This window comes from Brassica rapa, chromosome A09 (genome assembly GCF_000309985.2).
Source record: "Brassica rapa cultivar Chiifu-401-42 chromosome A09, CAAS_Brap_v3.01, whole genome shotgun sequence".
NCBI lineage: Eukaryota > Viridiplantae > Streptophyta > Magnoliopsida > Brassicales > Brassicaceae > Brassica > Brassica rapa.
Genome location: NC_024803.2, coordinates 3,272,137 through 3,297,830, shown reverse-complemented (window position 1 = coordinate 3,297,830; position 25,694 = coordinate 3,272,137). Strand labels below are relative to the sequence as shown.

Below are 25,694 nucleotides of genomic sequence, written 5' to 3'. Positions count from 1 at the left end.
CGTGAACTCCAAGCTATCGTCAGCTCTGCTTCAGGTTCAGCTTCAACTTTGATTGTGATTGGCTTTCACAAAGCAACCATCTTCCTATCACTGATCTCATCGACTCAAATAATTTCTTTCTAAATATTCTAAAAGGATTGGCATGTAATTGGTCTTTGTTATGGTGAGAGCGAAAGATTCTAGTTATTCTCAACAATTAGATATCACCTCATGGTGTTATAAATGCTCACTGACGACAGAGTAAAGAAATATATAAAGGTCTGTTTTCTGAGTCGAAACTTTTGAAAGTTCAAATGTGAAAACAAATAAAAGTGGAGCTATAAATTAAAAGTCACATCCGTAAAAACTCTTCATCAACGTGTTGGTTAGCTCCATGACTTTGCTTGACTCTCATGATGCAAAGACTCGTTGAAGAGTGGAAGCATGAGCTTGAGAATGAGATTTGATGGATACACGAGAAACCACAGGCTTCAGCAATGCCTTGACTTCCTTTGGTAAGTCGAGATGTTTCCTGACCTCATTTGCCAATTCAATCACATACTCATCCTCATGCTCTGTTTCACAATATTCATCAAACATCAAAATCAATGCCATATATTTCCTGTTAGTATAAATTTATTGAGAAGGGTTCTTTCTCACCTATGTCGTGCATTGCTTTCTCCAGCTTAAAAAGATACTCCCGGTTGTTTCCACAAGGTCCAGAAGCTGTGGCGATTTGCATCGCCATCTCCTCCAATGGAGCAGGGCCCAAGTAGTATTTGTTTGACAATTTGTCTGGGGTTGACGTGAATCTACACGAGAGAGAGGACACCAAAGTGGTTTTAACATTAAAATTTTCCAAATTAGAAACATTAAGAGCCAAAAAAATAGACTTTAAAATCCAAACATACACTATAACTCCGGTCAAGATTGGTTTGGACTGTTTGGTGGTGTCAGTTTCCTGCATTCAATGGAGATAAACTAGTTAATTTTTTTTAAAAAAATTTGGAATATTTAGAGCACCTCAATCTATAGTAATTTAATTAAGAGTGAGAGAAAAAGATATTTAGGCATCTTGAAATGTGAGAAATTGTTAAGAAATATCCAAATATTTTCATGTTCATATTTATACTTTTAAGAATTTTAGTTAACAATGAGAATGCTCTTACCGTGTAAAACTCAACGAGTGTTTTTGAGTCGTATTCACACTCTCTTCCTTCCAAGTACTGCAAAAAGAAAAAAACAATAATCAGATTCCACAAAAGTAACAAAAAAACAAGCTATGTAAAATCAATAAAGGAATAATTATAGAGATAATGACATGTTATATTTTAGATAATGACTAGGACTTGTACGTAGTTATCCTTATCCTAGTTACGTTAGGTCTTCTAGCTTGTATATATACTTTTACATGTGAATCAATACAACACACGCTTTACATTCATATCATGGTATCAGAGCATTAACGATCCTTTGAAACCTAAAACACTTCCGCAAAATTTTTTTTTTTTCCTACACGTGATTGATTCTTTTCGATCATGGCTTCTACTACAACTTCTACCTCTTCTACTACGTCTCCTTCTACTGCGTCTCCTTCTACTACATCTCCTGCGACTTCTATCAATCCAGAAACACCCTATTTTCTACACCCTTCCGACAATCCAGGTGCTCTAATAACACCGGTAATTCTTAAGGGAGACAATTACTCTGAATGGGCTACTGAGTTCTGGAATTCTCTTCAAGCAAAGCGAAAGATAGGTTTTATTGATGGTACAATTCAAAAGCCATTAGAGAATCCTGACTTATCTCGCTGGACTGCTTCTAATTCTATGATCGTTGGCTGGATACGCACGTCAATCGATCCTCTCGTACGTTCTACTGTGACTCACGCACCAGACGCATACCAACTTTGGGAGTCACTCAAACGGAGGTTTTCTATCAAAAACAGTGTACGCAAGCATCTCATTCAGGACGAGATTACCAACTGCAAACAGAACGGACAGACCGTTTTGGACTACTACGGACGCTTATCCAAACTATGGGAGGAGCTGCAAACCTTCCAACCACCTCAGTCCTGCTCCTGCGATGCTTCTTCGGTCTTTGAAAAAGAAAAAGAGGATGCAAAGGTTCATAAATTCCTGTTCGGTCTTGATGATTCTAGGTTCTCGTCCATCAGATCACAGATCATCGATGAAGAGCCTCTCCCTGACCTGAACATTGTTTACTCTCGAGTCATTAGAGCAGAACAGCATCTTCAAACCATGCGCACTACTGAGCTGAAGCAAGATATTGTTGGATTCTCGGCCCAATCTACTCCAACGGTTGCTGCTGCTAATCTCCGAAGCCGTGATCCCAATCGATCATGTACCCACTGCAATAGAAAAGGTCATGAAGCTTCCGAGTGTTTTCTTCTACATGGTTATCCTGACTGGTTCAACGAACTACAACAACGACAGTCTTCTACTGCTACTCAACGAGGCCGTGGAGGTAGCACTCGCGGTCGAGGACGAGGGCGCGCTAATGCTTCTCGTTCCACACCAACTGCCAACTCTACAAACACCTTACCAACCGATCAAATCTCAGCTCTCATCACTCTTCTACAAAACCAGCAAACTCAACTTTCTACAGATCGCATGACTGGTAAAACTACTCTTAGTGATGTTATTATTGACACAGGGGCATCTCACCATATGACTGGTGACTTATCTTTACTACGGGATGTTCGAGAGATACTTCCCTCGTCTGTAACCTTTCCAAACGGAGAAGGTTCTCGTGCAACAAAAACGGGAACACTACATTTAAGTTCTGATTATTCTCTTACCGACGTTCTCTACGTCCCGGACTTCAACTGCACACTCATCTCTGTTTCTAAACTTCTTAAACAAACTGGCTGCATTGCTATCTTTACTGATACAATTTGTGTTTTACAGGACCGTTTTACGAGGACGCTGATTGGAGCCGGTGAGGAGCGAGAGGGTGTGTATTATTTTTCGGGTGTAACAGTGGCTCGTGTTAACAAAGCTGGACAGATCAAATCTCCTTCCTCTTCAGTATTGTGGCACCGACGACTTGGACATCCTTCAAATAAAGTTTTATCTTCCTTAGACAGTTTTAAGTTTGATTTTCAACACACACATTCGTGTGATGTCTGTTTTCGCGCAAAACAAACGCGTGAGGTTTTTCATGAGAGTTTTAATAAAGCTTCTGCACCTTTTGATTTAGTTCATTGCGATGTATGGGGTCCTTACAGAACTCCCTCTTCCTGTGGAGCAGTTTATTTCTTAACCATAGTTGATGACTTCTCTCGAGCAGTTTGGATACACTTGATGCTTGAAAAATCTGAAGTTTCAACCCTACTTAAGAACTTTTGCGCTATGAGCTCTAGACAATATGGACGACCCGTACGAGCCTTTCGTACTGATAATGGAACTGAGTTCATGGTTCTGAAGTCTTACTTTCGACAAGAAGGAATTGTGCATCAGACATCATGCGTTGATTCCCCTCAACAGAACGGCCGGGTTGAACGTAAGCACAGACATATTTTGAATGTTGCTCGTGCCTGTTTGTTTCAGGCCAACCTTCCTACTACTTTTTGGGGTGAGAGTATACTAACGGCAGCGCATCTCATAAATCGAACTCCTACACGTATACTTGATGGCAAGTCTCCCTATGAAATTCTACATGGCTCTCCGCCTTCGTATGATACTCTAAGAGTTTTTGGATGTCTGTGCTACGCTCATCGTCGCCATCGTGATAAAGACAAATTTGGTGATCGCAGTCGCAAATGTCTTTTTGTAGGATATCCATACGGAAAGAAAGCTTGGAACCTCTACGATCTCGCAACCAATGAGTTCTTTACTAGTCGAGATGTCGTATTCATGGAAGAAGACTTTCCTGGTCTTCCTGACGACATTCCTAATCCATCTCCACACGACCTACCTTACGATGATTATATTTTCTCTGACGACATCTCTCCTGTCACCACTGCTAATGAAGATTCCATCACAACCAGAGCACCATCTGCTCCAACTCCGAACACTACTACTATACTCTCCCCTACAACCACTACCGACACCTCTACTCCCGGTTCTCCTCCTATACCGACTACTACCGACACCTCCCTTACTACAGTAATTCCATCTCCCTCAACTACCACCACAACCTCTACTACTACTTCACCTACACCTATACCCTCCACTACTGCGCTTCCTACCTCTCCCGCACTCAGTCCTGACCCAGAGCCTCACGAACCTGCCTCTCCAGGTCTCCCTGAACTCCTAGGTCGAGGACATCGTCAACGTCAACGATCCATCTTACTTAAGAACTACGTTACGCACTCTGCACACAAAAATAATACATCTCTCTCTGCTACTTCCGACTCTAGTCTTCGTCCCTCGTCTACGGTCTCAGGTAACACTCCATATCCCATTGCTAGTTACCTATCTGACGCTATTTATTCTCCAAACCACAAAGCTTTCTTAGCAGCCATTACGTCAGACGTGGAACCATCCTCCTATAAAGAAGCTGTTCGTGATAAACAGTGGAGAGACTCTATGGCTGAGGAACATGATGCTCACGTTCTCAATGGTACATGGGACGTTACAAAGCTGCCACCTGGTAAAAAGGTTATCTCGAGTCAATGGATCTACAAAAACAAGTATGATTCGAAAGGAACACTTAAGCGTCGCAAGTCGCGTCTAGTGGCATGTGGGAATCGTCAAAAAGCGGGCATCGACTACAAAGACACATTTGCACCTGTCACAAAGCCAGCTTCCATCCGTCTCTTGTTAGAGATTGCCGCAATTAAGCAATGGGAGGTGCATCAAATGGATGTACACAATGCCTTTCTACATGGTGACTTGGAAGAAGAAGTTTATATGAAACTTCCCCAAGGTTTTGAAGACCCGGATCCTACTAAGGTGGCTCGTCTCCGAAAGTCTATCTATGGCCTTAAACAGGCTCCCCGTTGTTGGTTCTCAAAACTAAGCAAGGCCTTGAAGTCCTACGGGTTTGTTCAGAGTCGAGCTGACTACTCTCATTTTTCCTACATACGTGGATCTATCGTACTTCATATCCTGATCTATGTTGATGACTTTATTATAGCAAGCAATGATCTGTCTACGCTTCAGAAGTTCAAAAACTATCTTGGAGAATGCTTTCATATGAAAGACCTTGGCAAGTTGAAATATTTTCTAGGTGTTGAGGTCGCTCGGAGTAAAGAAGGCATTTTCTTGTCTCAGCGCAAGTATGCGCTTGACATTGTAACAGAGACAGGGTTACTTGGATCCAAGCCTGCCTCTGTTCCTATTGATCCTAATCATAAACTAGCTCTTGACAAAGGTGCTCCTCTTCCACAACCTGAAGCGTATCGTCGTCTCGTCGGGCGTCTCATTTATCTCACCTTTACAAGACCGGAGCTGTCTTACGTGGTTCATGTTCTCACTCAGTTCATGAAAGCTCCGCATCAAGCTCACTTTGATGCAGCTCTTCGGGCCGTCAGATATCTCAAAGGTACTTCTTCACAAGGGATTTTACTTCGGTCTGATTCTACTCTTCAGGTCAATGCGTACTGCGACTCCGACTGGCAAGCTTGCCCTATTACTCGTCGTTCCCTCAGCGCCTATGTCGTTCTTCTTGGCAACTCTCCTATCTCCTGGAAAACAAAGAAACAGAACACTGTGTCGGTTTCCTCCGCCGAAGCTGAGTATCGTTCTATGGCTTATGCCCTGCGCGAGCTTAAGTGGATCAAACAGTTGCTGCAAGCGTTTGGTGTCTCACATTCCCAGCCAATGAAGTTATTCTGTGATAGTAAGTCAGCCATTTACATTGCTGCTAATCCTGTGTTTCATGAACGCACTAAACACATTGAAAGTGATTGTCATCAAGTGCGAGACGCAGTTCAAGACAAGCTCATTTCTACGGAACATATTCGGACTACAGAACAACCAGCTGATCTTCTTACAAAGGCTTTACTTCCGTCTACATTTCGTTACTTGTTGTTCAAGCTGGGGATTCAAGATATCTCATCTCCAACTTGAGGGGGGGTATAGAGATAATGACATGTTATATTTTAGATAATGACTAGGACTTGTACGTAGTTATCCTTATCCTAGTTACGTTAGGTCTTCTAGCTTGTATATATACTTTTACATGTGAATCAATACAACACACGCTTTACATTCATATCAATAATCTTTGTACCTCCATCGCTAGCTTCTCCTTCTCGGGTCCTCCACGAACACAATAAGCTGCACCCCACTGTCCATATATCAACAATATCAATTTCAAAATACATTTGTTTCTTATAAGAAAAAGAGAATGTATATCTTTTTGTCTTACGCATATTGCTCCGGTGGATTCCTCCAACGTGCAAGTTCTTGCAGGATGTTCAGGCGTGCCTCTATGATCAATGCACCCTGCAGAAAAGGAAACTTTCTAAGTAACATTGAATGTTGAAAATTCGAGAGGTGAAAAAAAAAAAAAGAGGTGTGGATATACTGGAAACATACCGAGATCGAATACACGTTTGTAGTCTTTGATATAGCCAATGAGTTTCTCATCAAAATCGAAACCTGGGTTCCATATCAAAGATCCATATCCGAACACCCACAAGACCATCTTGGATGTGTTCGGTCTCTTTTAGGAGGAGGAAGAGGAAGAAGCTAGGAGGAGATTTTTAAAAAAGGAATTGTGATATTTTTTTCAAGGAAGAGAGAATCGGATATTAATACAGAAGAGTTGAGAGAGAGACAAGAGTTTCAGTTGTGGGAAGAGAAAGAATCCCCGAGTGTTTGGGATTATGAATGAATATAGACGGCTTTTAGGGTTTATTATACTTGTACCGTGCATCTCCGCATTTATAGCGGATTCCTAACTCTTTGTTTCTCATTGGATACATTGAATCTAGACACCTTTTTGTTATTATTCTTTAACAAATACAGACGCAATTGGCACTGATCCAGCATAGCCTGCCCTAGGCTAGCCCAAGCCCACCTTTTCGTTCTTTCTCTTTTTAGCAAAAAGTCAAATTTTGTCGTCTTAAATTTGAGATGAATCTATATCATTTTTTCTGTTACGTTTGGTAAAGTGTATTACGATTTGTGTATACTTGGTTTACTTATTTACTTGGTATATATGATTAGGTCTAGAACTTATTATCTAATGGTTAGACAATGCTTAGCCAAATCAAAAGAGATCGCTGCAATATTAGTTGGGTCACGAGAGATGATCAGAACTGATTTCGTTGGGGTTAGCTAAACTTCTATATGCTGAACTTTAATCAGCGTCAGCTACAATAAGTAGATCTCTTTAGGTGGGTTGCAACTTGCATCTTCTATATGCAAGTTGGACTTTACATATATTGAATCTATCTCTGATTTAAGGGTTTATTTCTAGACCTTATGGGAGACTAATTAGACTAGACCTAATTAAGATGGTGATTCAATAATAGAACGCTGATAGATCGTCCGACCTAATATCTCTATAATTTAGTCCTAGCCAGCGAATCATGTCAGCATATTGAATGGCCTAACAAGCCTTTTATAACTTTCATCGCCTATAATGCTATAATTTCAGATTTGTATCGAATGGCTTGCCATATGTAAATACTGAAAAGTTGTTTTTCAAAATCCGTATAACACATTAATTTAGAAAAATATTAGATGGTGGACAAGCATCCGATAATATTCAAAAAAGTTAGGTAATATTTGCTAGAAATGGAACGTAAACAGAAATAAATAGTAGTATTCTAGATCTACTTTAAAGTGAACAAAAATGCTTTAAAAATGTTTTCTGAAAAGGTCGTTAAGTACACTCGTATGTAGGGAGAGTGAAAAGTAGTTTTCCAACCTGTGGAAAATGGTCTCTATAGTCACAATAAGAATATTGCTAAAAAAAAGAACAAAAAAATTGTGGGGCTGGAGGAAAAGTTCAGGTTGTCTGGCTTCTACAACCATTAAGAAATTATATATACCAACCTCGATGGGCGATGACTCGATATTAGCTCCGAGCACGTTGAGCACTTGAGCTGCGAGTTCTTGGTGTTGGACCACTCGTTTTGGTTATACCGCAGATCATTGTTAATTATTAGCATTGCTTATGGAAATGCTAAATTGATTACGTCCATTTTGTACTTATATAAGTATAACCTGCTTCTTTTGTTATTTTATCCTTTAATTTTGGGTGAATTTGGCATATAGTCGTACCAAAACATAGTTATCTAGACAAATAACTACATTTTTCTGCAGACAAATAACACACACTTGCTTTAAGATATGACAAAAGTCCATCACGAAAGGGGTCTAACAGCGGTTTCATAGAAAAACATCTGGGTTTTCTAGTTTGAATGCGTATTAAAGATGAAAACTTAATTTTACTAAAAGTCCAATCACGACCGAGCATCAAAATTCTTCCAATTAGATTTTTCTAATTTCATATATTTTCTCGATCTTTCCGAATTCTTCTTTTAATCTTTTCAAATTCTTTTTGATTTTCATGTTTCTATAGTTTTTATTTTTTTTTCTTTTGTTTCTAACACGTTTCAGTTTCTTTGTAGCGCTGAATGGGCGTCTTTTTGGTAGCTAGGCCCTTGCTTTTGGTAACCTTTATGTTGTAATCGGTTTCTAAGTTTTTTAATGAAAGGTATTATTTAAAAAAAATGTTTCTATAGTTTAAATATTGACCCAAACTATATAAATGGATCATGCATCCTTGGAATTAAGCACAATGCTTTTAAATAGTGGTGTTACTTAGAGTAAAACGTGGTGTTTAATTTTTTAAAAATCTTGTCATTTAGAAGAATGACGGATATTTTTGACAGAAAAAATATCTAGTCTGATCGTTCACCTAATTAGCTCTCACCATATTGTCATTGATAGGAGTGAGGGAGACGCGATAGCGATGCTACCAAAGATCATAATAAACGCATGTCACTGTTTGTCATTAACTCCATTTTCATGCAACGCAGAGACAAATTCCAACCTACTACCTTTTTACTAGTATTATTTACTGATCGTTTCGACTAGTCATCAATCACACTATCTATATATTAATTCAAACTACATCAGTTTATTTCTTACGAACAATTAGACCTAAATTTATAATTTACACATATATACCAAATAAGATTCAAGAAGTTGAAGAAAAATGATAGTAATAGTGAAGAGGTCCCCATAATAATTGAATTTCACTGTTCTTGTATTTATATAAGCATCAAAATGGTCAAGAAAAACATGAAGAGCCCCCATCATATTAAATGAAGATATTATTGGCTATGATTAAAACGAGTTGAAGTAAATATTTTAGTTTGTAGAGTTTAATAGATTTAACTTGGACCACATTAGAATCTTTATTACGTACCAGCGCTTCTCAATGCAAAGAAGCACATGGATTCGTCCACTTAGAGTCAAACACATGCATATGTGATTAATGTTTTTGAGCTTCTACTCCACGTATACGATTAATTGTACTACCATCATAATATCTTTCTGAAACACCCTAACAAAATCTATTGGAACATGTGTATTTTTCATGTAGTTCAAATTAGCTAGTTCATGATATAACTATGATATAATTTTACATGTTTTTTACCATTGTAGTAGATTCTTATTCAGTACCCAGGTCATGTTAGATATAAAAAAATTGCACATTTTTACCATTTAAACATTTTATTTATGGGGAGACTAATTAGACGACCTTAATAAAAATAGTTTGTGTACCCAGATCGGTTTTCCATTGTAAATAAATTGTTTGTGTCACCATGTGTAACGGCGGTTCTTGTTTTTTTGTCATCTATGAATTGTTATTAATCACCAGAGGTAAACCAAAGTTCAGAACACAACATCATCCCATCACAAAAACGATGGAATGATCAACAAAAGACAACAATCTAGACAAACCTAGAGCCATAAGCAGGACAACCCCGGAATCAATAAGACCATAACTAAAACGAAAAAATCAAACACAAACATTCACCTATGCTCTACTTTACCATGAAGCATTGACAAATCCACCACAACTTTAAGGAAAAGTAAGCCACTAACAAGAACATCCAGCAAAGCCGAAACTATGATGTTATATAGACATCAAATAAGATATTATAATCGGGAAAGCTCATTAATTTATCATTTAACGGAGAACACCGACAATAACCAGAGAGTGAGGGAGACGATAATGTACGAAGAACTGAACCATATAGAAGAAGAGTACTGATAAGTACTCAATCATCCAATTCTTCAATTATTTTATTAAAAATACAAACCCCACCGTCGTTTTCCTTCAATTATTTCACAACGTCTATATACTCTAACTTATCTATCTATCTATTAATCATATCCAACATACCACAAGATCGAAAACAAGGAAAATTGTTTGGTGGATGCAGTTTTTAGCTACCAAGAAGTTTGTACAATACCATAACGAAATTTATTTAGGGTTTTGGTTTTGATCGCCGCACATAACTTTGTCATAACCAAGTGGTGGTAGTTTAGTAGTAAGGATTAACTTTGAAGAAAATGTAAACTTGTTGGTCTTGTGTTTGATTCCTACTGCAAACTAAATTGTTGCTAATTGGTTAAACGAAGATGGGTCACACTCCCTAGATAACCCGAGGCCGGACTAGTTATTGGTAAGTTAGACATCAGTCCAGATACCCCCAGTTAACATATATATATATGTATATATATAACTTTTGTCTGTTTGTTATATCATATGAAAAGTTTGAGTTTTGATCCATTAAACTAATTTGGAAAGGAGTTGAAATCAAGATGGATCTTGAAATGACCCACCAACTACAATGTCTTATTCTGAGTTAAGTTAATCAAACATAGTTCTACTACTCATATAACATCCGTATTAAATAAAAATAACCAATAACATCGCTAATTATATCGGATGTTTGGATCACACAAAGGCAAAAGAGTAGCTGAAATTTCAAAATGATTAGAAATACAAAAACACATAATGGATTGGTACAAAGATATAATGCTAGATCTCGTGACTACTAACCAAACTCTTCTGCAACATTGAGTTCTTGCAATGAGCAATAGCTCCTTGAATAGCACTCTGCAACTCTTCCATAGAAGAAGACACACTGTTGTTGCTGCTGCAGCTACTACCTCCTCGTTGACCCGGAAAGCCACCACGTGTCAGAACCCCGGAGTGACTCGGAGATGACCTCATCGACGACGGACAGCTCGCCGCGCACCGTCCTCGCTTTGTGCATTTCATTAGGTTCCCTGAGAAAGAGGACTCTGTTTTTAAAACAGAGGACTCTGTTTTGAAAGCTGTGACGGTGGTGCTCTGTTTCTGAGATAACTTGTCGTATAAAGGTTTGACCTTTTTCATGTATTTCCGAATAACTTCTTTAGCCGTGGAGCTCATTCTCTTAACCGACGACGGAGCAGCGGCGGAGACGGCTTTGGTGTCTTTCTTGAAAACAGAGGATAGTCTAGAGAGTGAGAAACCACTCTTCTTTGTCTGTTTAAAGAAGACATCTTCTTCATCGGTAACAGAGCTAGGCCGTGAAGAGTCAGAGCAATCGAGCGGGGGAGGGTGGAGGAGAGGGAAAGAGGAGGTGGAGGAGTCAGTGGAGGAAGAAGATTCGGTGGAGTCACGTGCGGCGGAGGAAGAAGAAGAAGTGTAGTCAGAGGAAGAAGAAGAAGAAGAACAGAGTGTACGGACGAGAGAAAGACGAGGAGAAAGCTGGAGAGGAAGAAGCTGACCTTTGTAGAAGAGCTCATCGGCTGGACAAAGCGAAGAAGAAGCTTTTCGCGGCGAGATTGAGATGTTGAATTCAAATTCCGACGAAGATGACGACGGAGAGGAGTGAGACTGCGGTGGCGAGTGACGTTGACGTGGTTGACGTCTCATTGTGTTCTTATCTCTCTCTGTTTTGTCTTTAGCTTCTATGCAATGTAAATTATGTAATAATAGAATGCAATATTTTGAATTGTTTATTTTTGTTTTGTTTTGTTTTGTATTTAAGAGGCTACTGCAGTGCAGTTGATATCATGAGGAAAGCCCACAAAGATCGCCAGATTGAGGCTGTAGTCACATGCAATGCAAATAAATAGTGCTAAATGTTTTAACAAAAAAAAAAAGAGAGTTTAAAATGGTCCGCAGGATTAGAGAGTTGTTTAATGACGTTGATTAATTAGAATAATCAGTTTGTAGGAGTGAAAAGTGAGCAAAGCTAGTTGTGAGCTGTAACTTGTGGTCTGATTTTTTTTTTTATGATGTATTTTGTTTTAATGCATCTGATGACTTTGGATTTCGAGTGTTTTCAGAGTTCTCATGATTTTTTAGAGTTTTTTAAAGTCGAAACGCGTTTGGACATATTGGACCTAATCGATCATCTCTCGTCCCAGGACAATATGGTAGAGGTTGAATTTTAGTACTAGATGTTAAACATTATCAATAAATAATATTTTAGTACAAGGTGCATTTTGTTGTAAAACAGAACAAACTTGTATATAGAACAGTAGTAACTAACAATACATTTTTAGAACAATGATGTTAATTGACTTTAATTTGGATTAGTAATGGAATTTGGTAGGAAATGGTGATACAAGAATATACATTTTAAAAACAACAAAAACAAAACAGTATACATATATATATGAAATATGAAAACGTCATCGTCGTGTTCTTGTCGGGAAAAAAATACAGCAGGAGAGTTTAGGAATAGTGATTCTATCACGTGACGCTAACCCTCTGTGTGGCGCGATTGCTCGCCTTGATTCTTTGATATAAGTTATTTTATTCATAGATTCTCTATCAGTTTCACATTGTTATGTAATTCTCATTTCTCAATTAGTTTTTGATTATGCCGTTTATATTGTTGTTGAATCCTTTACTTATTTTATAAAGCAACTACTTTATTATATATCACAGTCATGCAGGTGGTGTCGAAGACACTTTATTGATCACGCGAAAGAACTATGACATAACAAGCATCAACAAAGTCACAGTACCAAATTTTAGCAAAAAAAAAAAAAGTCACAAGTTTGGATAGTAAACAAGTAGAGATCCTCAGACGGGGACAATGTTGGTAACAGAAACCCTAACCATCTCGGCTTCAAAGACAATGGAATCTTTCACCAAGTATCCGTCTTGTAGATCTTTACGCAAGATTATATTGCTTACTCCCTCACGATGACCTGGTTGAATCGGGTACCAAGCTGCAGCTGCGACACCAAATTGCATTCGTTTTAGATAATGAGTCACTTAACATTCGAGACATAATTTTACATTTACATTGTCCTATAAATATGAATGTGTTTTTTCCTAACACTTACAAGATGCTCTTTTGGGGTTGGAGCCTAGCTGATGCCTCAATCGCAGATTAACGGCTCCCCAGGTGCTCGTCTCGACTGCGTTTGGCCTGAAGCCTTGAGCGTATAGGAAGATAGGGATTGCATGGGGTCTTCCTTCTCCCTCTCCTTTCGGGTTAAACCCTAATCTCCTGATTAATTATACATTAATGAAAACCAATTACTATAGCTCAAATTGACCATTTACACTTGTGGACACTGAATTCAAACTAAACATTAGTCAAGGATATACATAGTTAGTTGGTTACAAAAAATAATCATCATTTTCAATCAGGACTTTCGCGGTGCTATATGTATCATCAAATAAAGGACTAACCAGAATCGGTCTCCAACAAGAAACTCGGAAGAGTAATAGATCTTATCTTCCAAGGAGGAGAAACGAAGTATTCTCCAAGTGAAAACGTTGTCCGGAGGGTTTGATACAAAACTGACTCTCTCTTGTTGTCCGACCGGTCTGATGATGAAGATCTCAGCGCCAAAAGAAACAGTGTTTTGCACGATGAAACCTTGATTCGGGTTGCGGAATGTTAAAAGAGGAATCAACTGTCCAAATCCCCACTCTCTATTTCCTTGGTTGTATCGTTTCACCGCTTCATCTGCAACCCATGATATATACATAAAACTTACATGGGCCAAGTACAGAGTACACATGCATGCGTATGTATCCAAGTGGTTAATATCCGAAAACACATACCAGTGACAGTCAAGTACTTGTGCCGTCTGGCATTAAACACAAAGAGTTTGAGATCAACCATGACCTCCCAGCCCGTGGGAAGAGAGTCTGTGTCTTCAATCCTCACGTAAAGTGATACATGGTTGTTTCCTCCATCGTCTTTGTTACCAGTCACGTACAAAATCAACCTCCTGGTATGGTTCATACAGAAAACAATGTTTCCTCTTTTCTTTTTTTAACAACATGCAATACTTTGGTTTTGTCACAACATGCATTTTCAGCAAGAATAAACATATTTACGAAGTAAAAGAATAGTGAGAAAGAACTAACCATTTGTAACCAGAAGCCTCAAAAACTGAGGATTCGTACGGTTCAAATCTCTCCATAACCACAGAGAAATTTCCTATTGTTACGATCTTACTTGATGGTCGCTCGCTTCTCAACTCTCTAGTCACTTCTCCTGTCAACCAAAGTTTTCACAAGCATTATAAAACAAGTTTCCACTTTTAGAAAGAAAACAAAGTGAAAAATGATTTTAGAACCGCATGCATACCCAAATTTGCGTTGAGATTGTAAGAACTATTATACTCTGTGACCTGTTTTTGTGTTGTTCATTAAAAACTATGTTTAGTTACATTAATAAAAGCATAATAGATATATAAAATAAATTGAAAAAAGAGATTCAGACCTGTTGAATGAGGAACTCTGCAGAAGAGGAAGTGATGACAAAGAAAAAAGCGAAACATATGACTCTCAGACTCCATCTCCCATTCTCCATCTCCCTTTATGTTTAATTAAGTGTTTAAGGAAGATGAGGTTGTGTTTGGCTTCGTATTTCGCAAGCATTTTTTTATAGACAGACCAAATGTGTCCTACTAGATGCTCGTTGTAACCACGTGCTTGAACAAAGCTGTTACAGAGCCACACGGCTAGTTCGTGTAATTTGAATTCTATCACAACAATGCATGGTTTTACTTGGAGTACTAGAAAATAATTTAAAATGTGACAGGAACACCCCTAAATGCAAGGCCGGTCCCTGGACATAGCTTAGTGAAATATTGATCTTGTGATCCCAAAATTTTAAACATTAATAATTAAAATCAACTGTGGGTCTCGCGGATTACCCGCACAATTCATTAGACGGAGCGGGTTGAGTATTTTATTTGGCGGATTATGCAGGTTGGATTTTTGAATCGAACAAATGATTCAACCCTTGCCGGAGGAGCTTGGAGAGGGTTGACCCACAAACTTAGCACTAAAAAAGTTAATAAAATAATATGGGTCCCAGTAGATGCTTGTTGTGACCACGTGCTTGAACAAAGCTTTAACTGAGCCACACGGCTAGTTCGTGTGATTTGAATTTTATCACAATGCATGGTTTTACTTGATGTGACAATTTATGAATTGACGGGGCTTGAGATACACATAATCATGAAGAGTCATGCTTGGTGACGTCCTACCTTGAGCTCTCTTGTAGTGAGATGAAAATGGGTTCATGATGGGTGACCTTTCTTAGTGGTTTGATGCGCCATCCAAGATGAACTGGATTGTTGATAGAAGGTTGGTAGAGAAGTTAATATGGGTTCAACCTCAAAGGATTAGTCCAGTCCAGTAAAAAATTCAAGTCTGAATTTTGATAACATCCACGATCGGCATTTAGATTTATAAGGCTTGAAACAGTTACTAAATGATCAATTCTGTTATCAAAATTTTGATCCCATATAATGAATGTAAAGGTGTGTGTTTATTGATCAACAACGTAAGAGTATTTATACAACCTTAATCACATAAGGCATCTAGGTATAGGACATATTAGAGTAGTCTAAATCCCTAAGATATAGAAGTATATCCTTATCGTATTAGATACCAATTCTGTTTTGAAATGTTATGTTATTCAGATATAGATGAGAACGGAATATTGTGCTATTCTTACTACCAGCTCTGTCCGGCATCATTTCTCAGGAAACTTATAGTATGCTTTTTTTGCATCTCTTGTTTCAGGGTGGATCTCTGAAATGTCATTTGAATCCTTAGTAAATATGGTTCATATTATAAGAAAGGATCAAAACGAGGGTTTTTCAAACCAAAACAAAAACTTACACAAAAAGAGTTTCATTTTATTTATCACGCGGAAGAACCATGAGTGACATAACAAGCATCAACAAAGACATAGTCGCTTTGACAATATAACATGCTTCGATACTAAACAAGTAGAGATTTTCATATGGGGACAATGTTGGTAACAGAAACCATAACCATCTCGGCTTCAAGGACTATGGAATCATTCACCAAATATCCACCTCGTAGATCTCTAATGTAGATTATGTTTAATCCCACTTTATACCCCGGTCGAATCGGATACCAAGCTGCAGCTGCGACATCAAATTGCATTCCTTTTAGATATTGACAAAGGTCGAGATATAATGTTAATTACATTTACATAGTCTACATATATTTCTTTTTCCTATATATCACTTACAGTATCCTAATCTGTGGTTGGAGCCTAGCTGATCCCTCAATCTCAGATTAACCGCTCCCCAGGTGGTTGTGGCGACTGCGTTTGGCCTAAAGCCTTGAGCTTCTAGGTTAAAAGGGAGATGGGGTGCTCCTGGTCCAACTCCTCTCGGGTTAGTCTCTAATCTCCTGATTAATTATATATTAAAAACAATTACTACAGTTCAGAATTAAACATTTACACTTGTGGAGACTCTGAAACAAAGTTACATATGCATGGTTACCAAAAAAATATGCAATATGAATCATTAGATAAAGAACTAACCAGTATCGGTCTCCGACAAGAAAACTTGGAGAGTTATAGAACTTATTTTGCAAGGTGGAGAAACGAAGTAATCTCCAAGTGAAAACGTTGTTTGGAGGGTTTGATACAACTGTGACTCTCTCTTGTTGTTCGACCGGTTTGACGATGAATATCTCAGCGCCAAAAGAACAAGTGTCTTGTACGATGTAACCTTGACTGGGATTGTGGAATGTTGAAAGAGGAATCAACTGTGCATATCCCCACTCTCTATATCCTTGGTTGTATCGTTTCACCGTTTCATCTGCAACCCACAGTATCAATAGAAATTACACGGGCCGAAATATAAACTAATCATGCTGTAACGCCCTCGATAGCATGCATGCATAACTTACATTGACCTAAGGTCCAAAACGGAATGTATCCAAGTGGTAATCAAAATCCTATTCTCGACCAATATAGCGAATCATAACATAGTCTTATTGGCATTTGGCAAGTTTAAGAAAATACACATAATGAGAAAACATACCACTGACGGTCAAGTATTGGCGCTGTCTGGCATTGTGAACAAAGAGTTTGAGATCAACGTCAACCTCCCAGCCTGTGGGAAGAGATTCTGTATCTTCGATCCTCACGTAAAGTGATACATGATTGTTTCCTCCATCGTTTTTATTACCATTCATGTACAAGATCAACCTCCTGGTTTGGTTCATACAGAAAACAATGTGTTTTGCTTTTCTTTTTTAACAACATGCATTTCATCAAAAACATACCTATTTTATAGTGAGAAAGAACTAACCATTTGTAACCAGAAGCTTCAAAAACAGAGGACTCGTAGGGTTCAGATCTCTCCCTAATCACAGAGAAGCTTCCTATTGTTACGATCTTACTTGATGGTCGCTGGTTTCTCAACACTCTCGTCAGTCCTGTCGACCAAAACTTTCACAAGCATTATAAAACAGGTTTCCATTTTTAGAAAGAAAACAAATGAGAAAAAGTAGACCGCATGCATACCCAAATTCGTGTTGAGATTATACTCTGTTTCCAAAACAGAGGAGTCTTTGCTTTCTGTGACCTGTTCTTGTGTTTTTCGTTAAAAAACCATGTTTAGTTACTTTAATATACGCAAAAGAGAGATTTAGACCTGTCGAATGAGGAACTCTGCAGAAGAGGAAGTGATAAAGAAAAAAACGAAACATATGACTCTCAAACTCCATGTCCTATTCTCCATTCTCCCTTTCTTTGTTTAGAGAAGTATTTTGAGGAAGATGAAGTTGTGTTTGGCATTGTATTTGGTAAGAGTTTTATTTTATACAAAGACAAAAAATGGGTTCCACTAGATTGATCTTTGTAACCACGTGCTTGAACAAAAGCTGTAACTGAGCCACACGGCTAGTTCGTGTAATTTGACTCGTAAACACAGTGCATGGTTTTACTCGGGGTGGTTGAACACAATTTATAAGCTGACGAGGCTTGAGATACGAAGACACCTTAGTGGGTTGATGTGCCATCCAAAATGATCTGAATTGTTGATCGAATGTTGTTGGTAAGAATGTAAATATGGGCTCAACTTCACAGATTTATTCTACTCCATGTAAAACTTTAAGTTTTGAATTTTTTATAACGACTAAAATAAAACAGAATAAAAAAAATAAAAATAAAAATAAAACAGAATATAAATAATAATTTTTATAACGACTAAAAAAAAGAAAACAGATTTATTCTACTCCACGAATATATGTTCTTTTGTTCTTTTTTTTTTTTGTAAAATACCCGTACATTTTTATATGTCTAGATCCAAACTATATTAAATTAACTTTTTACGAGATCAAACCCTTCCCAACAAAAATCAAATCTAAGATCCTTTACTATGTGATTCAAAGATTTAACCATTAGACAAACTTTTTTTTGGTAGTTTCTTTTTATTGGTTGATTCGGTGAGAAAGCATGATTAGGACCTTAACTCATGATTTGATTTTTTTATATACTTTTCGAATAAAAGACGTCTCTTATATCTCTTATTTAAGAGACGAGTTTTACATTTTTTTAGATAAAAATTTACGAAAAATTAATAACCGTCTTTTAGTCGAAACTAAAAACCCCAGTTAAAAGATTGAGATTAATTATGGTCTAAGAATGATTTCCTCCGAGTTGTAGGATTGATCAAAACTTGGGTTTGCATCAGTAGTAACCACAATATTTTTTACAAGAAAACAAGTTATCATCCTTAATCAAGTCTTTGAACCCAAAAAGGAATCCACTTACTGGATGTAAGTTTTTTACTTTAAAATAATAAAATTGGAGACCGTCTTCTCGATATTTCCCAAGTAGACCCAAAGGTTTTCAAATTGAACCTGTGACTGAGTTGTTACTTTGTCTGTCTATACAAAAGTGGATTGAAAATCAATACATGAATATTTTATAATTCTTTGATGATAATGATATTACCTTTGACATTGGTTCGAAGTCGAACACGCAATTATTTAAGAATCTTTTTTTCACCTCAATTATTTAAGTATCTTACTTTAAATGTTCTTCGTCTAGATTTTCGGCAATTATTGATTCGAACCTGCCACTCACCACGTACTTCATATAGATCATCCAGAAATCCATGCCCATATTGTTTGTTAATAAAATTGGGGGTGGGGGTTAGAATTAAAAAAGCATAAAACAACAATAACCAAAATAATCAATTGTTTTTTTTTTGATGATTAAATTGTCTTATGAATATTTCAACTAAAACCCTGGAGTTTTTAATGCCTTCTTCAATTCTCTACCTGTCATCATACATAGACTTTACGAGAATCTCCTTTTGTAAAGCCTCAATCATTTTCTCTTTACTAAATTTCAACTTCAACCTAAAAAAAACGTGTAGAAATGTTTTATTTAGGAGTATTTTATATTAGTAACTAACTCAATAGGTGCCCTGATGTGGCTATCTATATAAATGTAAAGCCTCCCGAAGACCCAAAACCAGACCACAGCAAAAATGGATAGTCACAAAAGGAGTTTGGGTTTCATATCTCTCGCTTTTCTCTTCATCACTTGCTCTTCTGCTGAGTTCCTCATTCAACAGGTCACAGAAGGTAAAGGAACAGAGAACAACAGTTCTTACAATGTCGAGGCGAATCTTGGTAAGCTTGTTGTTAGAGTAGAGATCATGCTTTTTTTTTTGGATTTTCTTAGTAAAAGACTGAAACTCGTTTGTTGATTTTCTTGGAAACTTCTTTTGTTCACAGGAGAGACAAGAGCGTTTAGAGAGGAGCGACCATCAAGTAAGATAGTGACAATAGCAGGCTACTCGGTGATTAAAGGGAGATTCGAACCCTACGAATCCTCTGTTTTCGAAGCAGCTGGTTACAGATGGTAAAAAATTCTTTTTTTTTTTGCGTGCACATGGTAAAAAAATCTTACATTTCCTTTTTATTGATTTAAATTATTATTGTGGCAAAAAAAACAGGAGATTGGTTTTGTACGTGATTGGTAATAAAAACGACGGTGGAGCTGGCCATATATCACTTTACGTGAGGATGGAAGAGACCGACTCTCTTCCCTATGGTTGGGAAGTCAATGTTGATCTCAAACTCTTTGTCCACAATCCAAAGACCCATAAGTACTTGACTGTCACAGGTATATTTTCATCATTCATTTCTCAAAACTTATACAATGTTCTATGGACATTAATAGACCCATTCCATTAATTTTCACATTCTGCTAGCTATATTTTCATCATTCATCTTCCACAACTTATAAATGATCCATATAGGGCCGGCCTGACATTTTTTAAAATTTCATAATGCCCACCGCTCAACTACAAATTTATGCTTTTATTCTTTATATAATTTTTGTAGTGCCTTATATACAACTAAAATTGTTGTATAAAATTGGAATACTTTAAGCGGCCAGTTCTTTGCTTATGTTCTGGACCGGGCACTCATCCATTACACTTTTCATATTTTGATAGCTACATCTATTTGGAGGCTATAGAAGTTTGTAGAGATTAGTCTATAAACCGAGTTGATAGTGATTGATATTTTTTTCCCCTAATTATGGATCGCAGATGGAACCGTGAAGCGATACAACGCTGCAAAAAAGGAGTGGGGATTCGGAAAATTGATCTCTCTTTCAACATTCGAGAACACGAACAATGGCTACATTGTGCAAGACACTTGTTCTTTTGGTGCTGAAATCCTCATTGTTAAACCGGCCGAGATACAAGAGAAAGTCACATTCATATCAAACCCTCCAAACAATGTTTTCACTTGGAAGATACTTCGTTTCTCCAGCTTGGAAGATAAATTTTACTATTCTGCCGATTTTCTCGTTGGAGACCGATACTGGTTAGTACTTGATCTCAAAGCACTGCAACTGTCATTTGAATTCATGGAGTGGCCAAGTGTAATAATTAACGTTCTTTTGGTTGATGAATAATCAGGAGGTTAGGCTTTAACCCGAAAGGGGATGGAGATGGACGACCACATGCACTTCCACTCTTCTTATTTGCTCAAGGCTTTAAGGAAAACGCAGTTGCTACAAACACTTGGGGAGCAGTTAACTTGCGGTTAAAGAATCAGCGAAACTCTAACCACAGACAATTATATTGTAAGAAAACTATAACCAAAAGAAGGAAAAACAGTGACTGAAATTAATAACTGATATTAATTCTTCTTTTTGGGGGATGTATGCAGCTGCAGCTTGGTACCCGATTCGAAGCGATTATGGTGTGGGAGTGAACAATATCATATTGTTATCAGACTTAAAGGATCCATCGAAAGGGTATTTGGTGAATGATGCCATTATCTTTGAAGCTGAAATGGTTAAGGTCTCTGTGACCAACATCGTCTCCGTTTAGTGATCTCTACATCTTTGTCATATGGGTCAAACAACCTTATAAATAAAGAGACGCTTAATGAGGTTGTAATAAGATGAAGTTGTCGATGCTTGTGATGTAATCGTCATTTATGCTCATCGAGTGTGTTTTCTGGTTTGTTATCAATGAAATGAAACTTTCATGGTTTTAAGTTTTTTTTTCAAAAGATGTTGGGATAATTATATAGTAATATGGATACAGTCAACCAATTCTAGAAGATTAATATGTTTTTAATTTGGTTTACATAGCATTTCTTACGAGATTAGGCTATTTACCATGCCATATTTTGGATTCAAACTTAAAAATATTAATGAGATTATGAAAATAAAACTAGCATTTCTAACGAACTTACTCATTACAAAAATAAATACTAACTAAATCGTTATACTTATATGCTTTTTCTTTTTATTATTGATGGAACGTTTCTACATTTTGAATCAACTCAGGGAGAAAAGAACAATACGGTAGAAAGATGAAAACATAACAAAAACTTAAATGCAATCATTGCAATGTTTTATATAATCCTAATTAAGAAGCAGAATTTGCAAAGATCAAAGAGACAAGGAGATACACCACAGCTGCCGCTGCACTCGGGAGAGAAGCCGCATGGCTAGGAGATGGACCGGGGACTCCGGCTGCAGGAATGGTGGTAGTCGAAGGAGGAGAAGAGGAGGAGGAAATTGGTGGATCAGAGAGTGGAGTGGAGGAGATGGGATGAATGACGTTGAGGTCAAGTTTCTGACCAGCCATACAATGACCGGGAACGCCGCAGAAGAAGAAATGGTGGCCGTGGTTGGTGAGGGTAACTGAGTCGTTACCGGTGGTGAAGGTGGAGATTGGGTTTGAGTTGTTGCAGCTTCTATACATTGCATGCGTCACTCTCATCACGTATGGAATTTTGGGTTGTACTCAAACACTGTCATATACAAATTACTTTATAGATCAGTTATAGACTTAATCATTCAAACTTTGAACAAATGTGAAAAAAAGAAAAAGTTATAGTGCTGGAATAGGACCCACTTTCCGACATAAGTAAAAAGAACAACTACAAGTAGAATCCAGATCTGCTCATCTTAATGTATAATTAATGTGGTCAGAATGTTGTGGAACTCACAGACGGTATCACCAATGTGGAAAGTTTTGGTTGAGGCCCATAGCTTATAGTCTACGTTGGCTATGGTTGTCCAGCCTGCTGAGTCGCCGACTTTGTACACTGCCGCTTTACTCAGCCCTAACATCACCACCATACATGCCAAAGCCACCACTGTCCTCGCCGCCATTCTCTCACTCTTCTTCTTCTTCGATATCTGGTCGAGAGCCCCACAAGGGTATGTGTATATATATACATAAATGAAACTAAGTGGTGTGTATATGTATGAAGAGGCCACTTTATTACTTTGGTTAGTTGGCTAATTTGGAGAAAGGAGTGTCTAAAAAGCATAATACCGACAAAGATTGCTTACTTGTTTATCTTTTATTGGTGTTTGACTTGATTTCTTACACTGCTTGAAATATCCGAAGACTATTATATCACTTAAATATAAGTATTATTTTTGCGCCAACTATTTTTATGTAGTCGTACATAGTAAAGTCAACGCACCCATTACCAGATGATTCGAAATTGGAAAAAATATGAGTCTTTATATAAACTAGGGGCATTGCCCCCGCGCAAGCGCGAGGTTGTGGACAAAATTATTGTTTCATCTCAATATTTGCTAGAGTTATTGTAGTTGTGAATTTTGCGTTTTGAGTTATTTTTCAAGGTTTTTTTATTGTTATAGGATTAGAGTTGTGATGATGAACTGTGTATGCATTGTTCTCCACTTATGACGTACTAAACTATGTTAATAATGTGATTTATATAGTTCGTGTTGTTGTTTGCTATGTCAGTGAGACTTATTGTTTGTTTGTCTTTTTGATTTGTTTATTGTACTGTTGAGAATATATAAATTATATTAAAGTTGTTGAAAGTACATTTTGTTTCTGGATATTTTTTCTCCAGTTTAGCTGTGTAAGTTGTGTGTATTAAGTAATAATTTTTATTATCTTTATTATATTTGTTATATGTTTTTATTTTATTTTTAAACTTGTTGCTCTTACCGGACATTTAAAACAAATACATGAAGACTTGTAGAAATAACTATAAAATGATTGATAGTTATGAGTATTTAGGCTTTAATGAGTTTTAAACGAATTTATGTAATTCTCATAAAAAAACAATAGCATTGACATGTTGACATTGGGCATGTAAGCTATTTTTATAAGACAAGAGGAGTGAGCAGGTGGAGATGTTGTTGCCGCCTTTGTGTCTGTCGGGATTATCTCTTGTATCTCCTGTTGTGGTTGTGTTTGTTTATCTTTTATTTGATGGGTAATATGTAAATAAAAATCATTATTAGATGTATTTATCAGAGTTCATAACTTACTCTGCTTTTTTGTTCAGGTAATTTCACTGATCTTGGTTGTCGTCTTCGTCTTCTTCGTTGCGAAAGTAAGTTTGTAAATTGTTAAATAGCTGGCCGTGAAGTTTGTATTTGTTTAGCTGACTCGATTTATGTGTCGTTGAGTATTAGTTGAGGTGATTGGTTTGATATATTTATTTTGAAGTTTATTTTTAAGATTAGACAAAAAAGAGAGGTGATTATTAATGATTCGTCTTTTTTGGAATTCTAGTTTTTGGTGTTTTGATTTTTTGGGTAGTTATGGTTTCTTTAAGCTGTAAAATAAAAGTTTGTGTAAAATTAGTTTGATAAGTAAGAGATATAAGTAGACGACCACATAATTTGGGTAGGAAATATTTTTGATTATTGATGTTAGCATAATATTAATAATAATATAAAAATAATTGTTTGTTGATTGTTTCTTACGGATCAATGAGGAGACGGATAATGACTCAAATTGTTTCTTTGCTAAGGTCATAGCCTTGGACATAACGGATTTTCCCAACCACATCTGCGAGTTTAAATATTAGTTATGATAACGAAACATATTATAAACCCAGATGCAATATGATAATATATATGGGAGTTGTAGGTTTGTGTTCGCAATCACTTAGAAATTGTCAACAGTCTAATAATGATTGGAGATTGATCTCAGGAGCACCCGTGATTACTTCATCAATAATAATTGGTGAGATGAAACAAATGAGGAATGGATGATCAATTATCTTGTACATGCTTGAGCACCTAGCAACCTCAAAATGATCGACTTTCACAATGGAACCGACTTTTAAAGATGGCATGTAATGATTAGCATTCAGGCCGGAAAAAACCCATGAATCATGAAATCGGCAAATAATATTATTTAACAAAGAATCATGAAATCAATTAAAAACAATTATACTAAATAAATGTGATAAATAGAAGATTAACGTGATGAACCTTATTTAAAAATGAAACTCATAATACACTTGTAGGCATGGCCCACATAGAAAACCGAAGAAGCAAAAGTTTCCAACTTTCATAAATATATATTAGTTGCGGCCATCATTATACAAAGTATTCTTTAGTTTAGTGGTATAAAAGTTGGTGTTTATAGTTCAATAACCCAGGTTCGAACCACATGCTTGACATTTTTTCAAACTTTTTAAAAGTGGGACCCACTAAAACGCTGAGGTGTCACTTCAGGAAAGACTCAACTCTCCTATTATATTATAGATTAAAGATCGTGAACAAACAAAGATTTTGATCATCTGAACGGTTCGGTATTAACTTGGCTAAAATTTTAAATTTATACCAGAATTGTTATATATGAATGATTTAGAAGAACCATCTTTCAGAAGTATTATTAGGAACCTCACGCCAACTATAAGTTGGGTTCTGATTTTATGTGTAAAGACTACAATAAACTCACTTATTGGTAATTTATGATTGATTTTTTTATTAAGAAAAAAAGTGTTAAGCCTCTTGACAAAACAAATTAGATAATTAAATAAAACACGCACACACAATGACACAAACTTAACCATAGAATACATTTCTTGTACAATTTAAGTGTTCACATGGTTTAAAGTTTGGAAAGCTTGTAAGGAAAGAATGCTCAGTTGGTTGGTACGTTAATTTTGAATCACCTTATAATATTTCTACT

General features: G+C 36.9%; 5 protein-coding genes and 1 pseudogene across 5 annotated transcripts; 1 reads left to right on the top strand and 5 right to left on the bottom strand.

Annotated features, from left to right (window-relative positions):
* Positions 1 to 137: 137 nt before the first annotated feature.
* On the bottom strand, positions 138 to 7,026 carry LOC103837115 (gamma-glutamylcyclotransferase 2-1). The gene is made up of 7 exons (XM_009113444.3): positions 6,489 to 7,026; positions 6,319 to 6,395; positions 6,181 to 6,237; positions 1,149 to 1,205; positions 891 to 940; positions 640 to 791; positions 138 to 554 (listed from the first exon to the last, which is right to left on the bottom strand). The coding sequence occupies exons 1-7, from the start codon at positions 6,595 to 6,597 to the stop codon at positions 391 to 393; spliced, it is 666 nt and encodes a 221-aa protein (XP_009111692.1). The 5' UTR covers positions 6,598 to 7,026; the 3' UTR covers positions 138 to 390.
* Positions 7,027 to 10,731: 3,705 nt separating this feature from the next.
* Positions 10,732 to 12,293, bottom strand: LOC103837116 (probable membrane-associated kinase regulator 1). The gene has a single exon (XM_009113445.3). The coding sequence runs from the start codon at positions 11,845 to 11,847 to the stop codon at positions 10,963 to 10,965; it is 885 nt and encodes a 294-aa protein (XP_009111693.1). The 5' UTR covers positions 11,848 to 12,293; the 3' UTR covers positions 10,732 to 10,962.
* Positions 12,294 to 12,882: 589 nt separating this feature from the next.
* LOC103837118 (probable inactive serine/threonine-protein kinase fnkC) lies at positions 12,883 to 14,827 on the bottom strand. The gene is made up of 7 exons (XM_009113446.3): positions 14,672 to 14,827; positions 14,537 to 14,579; positions 14,314 to 14,443; positions 14,005 to 14,174; positions 13,627 to 13,906; positions 13,275 to 13,441; positions 12,883 to 13,163 (listed from the first exon to the last, which is right to left on the bottom strand). The coding sequence occupies exons 1-7, from the start codon at positions 14,759 to 14,761 to the stop codon at positions 13,009 to 13,011; spliced, it is 1,035 nt and encodes a 344-aa protein (XP_009111694.1). The 5' UTR covers positions 14,762 to 14,827; the 3' UTR covers positions 12,883 to 13,008.
* Positions 14,828 to 16,082: 1,255 nt separating this feature from the next.
* On the bottom strand, positions 16,083 to 18,040 carry LOC103837119. Its single transcript, XM_009113447.3, has 7 exons — positions 17,883 to 18,040; positions 17,753 to 17,813; positions 17,538 to 17,664; positions 17,268 to 17,437; positions 16,763 to 17,042; positions 16,463 to 16,626; positions 16,083 to 16,355 (listed from the first exon to the last, which is right to left on the bottom strand). Exons 1-7 carry the CDS (start codon positions 17,967 to 17,969, stop codon positions 16,204 to 16,206), a joined length of 1,041 nt encoding a protein of 346 aa, XP_009111695.1. The 5' UTR covers positions 17,970 to 18,040; the 3' UTR covers positions 16,083 to 16,203.
* A 1,604-nt stretch (positions 18,041 to 19,644) lies between these two features.
* On the top strand, positions 19,645 to 21,764 carry LOC103837120. Its single transcript, XM_009113448.3, has 6 exons — positions 19,645 to 19,872; positions 19,978 to 20,104; positions 20,199 to 20,368; positions 20,799 to 21,078; positions 21,174 to 21,340; positions 21,427 to 21,764. Exons 1-6 carry the CDS (start codon positions 19,728 to 19,730, stop codon positions 21,588 to 21,590), a joined length of 1,053 nt encoding a protein of 350 aa, XP_009111696.1. The 5' UTR covers positions 19,645 to 19,727; the 3' UTR covers positions 21,591 to 21,764.
* A 226-nt stretch (positions 21,765 to 21,990) lies between these two features.
* LOC103837122 lies at positions 21,991 to 25,678 on the bottom strand (annotated as a pseudogene).
* Between the last annotated feature and the right edge of the window lie 16 nt (positions 25,679 to 25,694).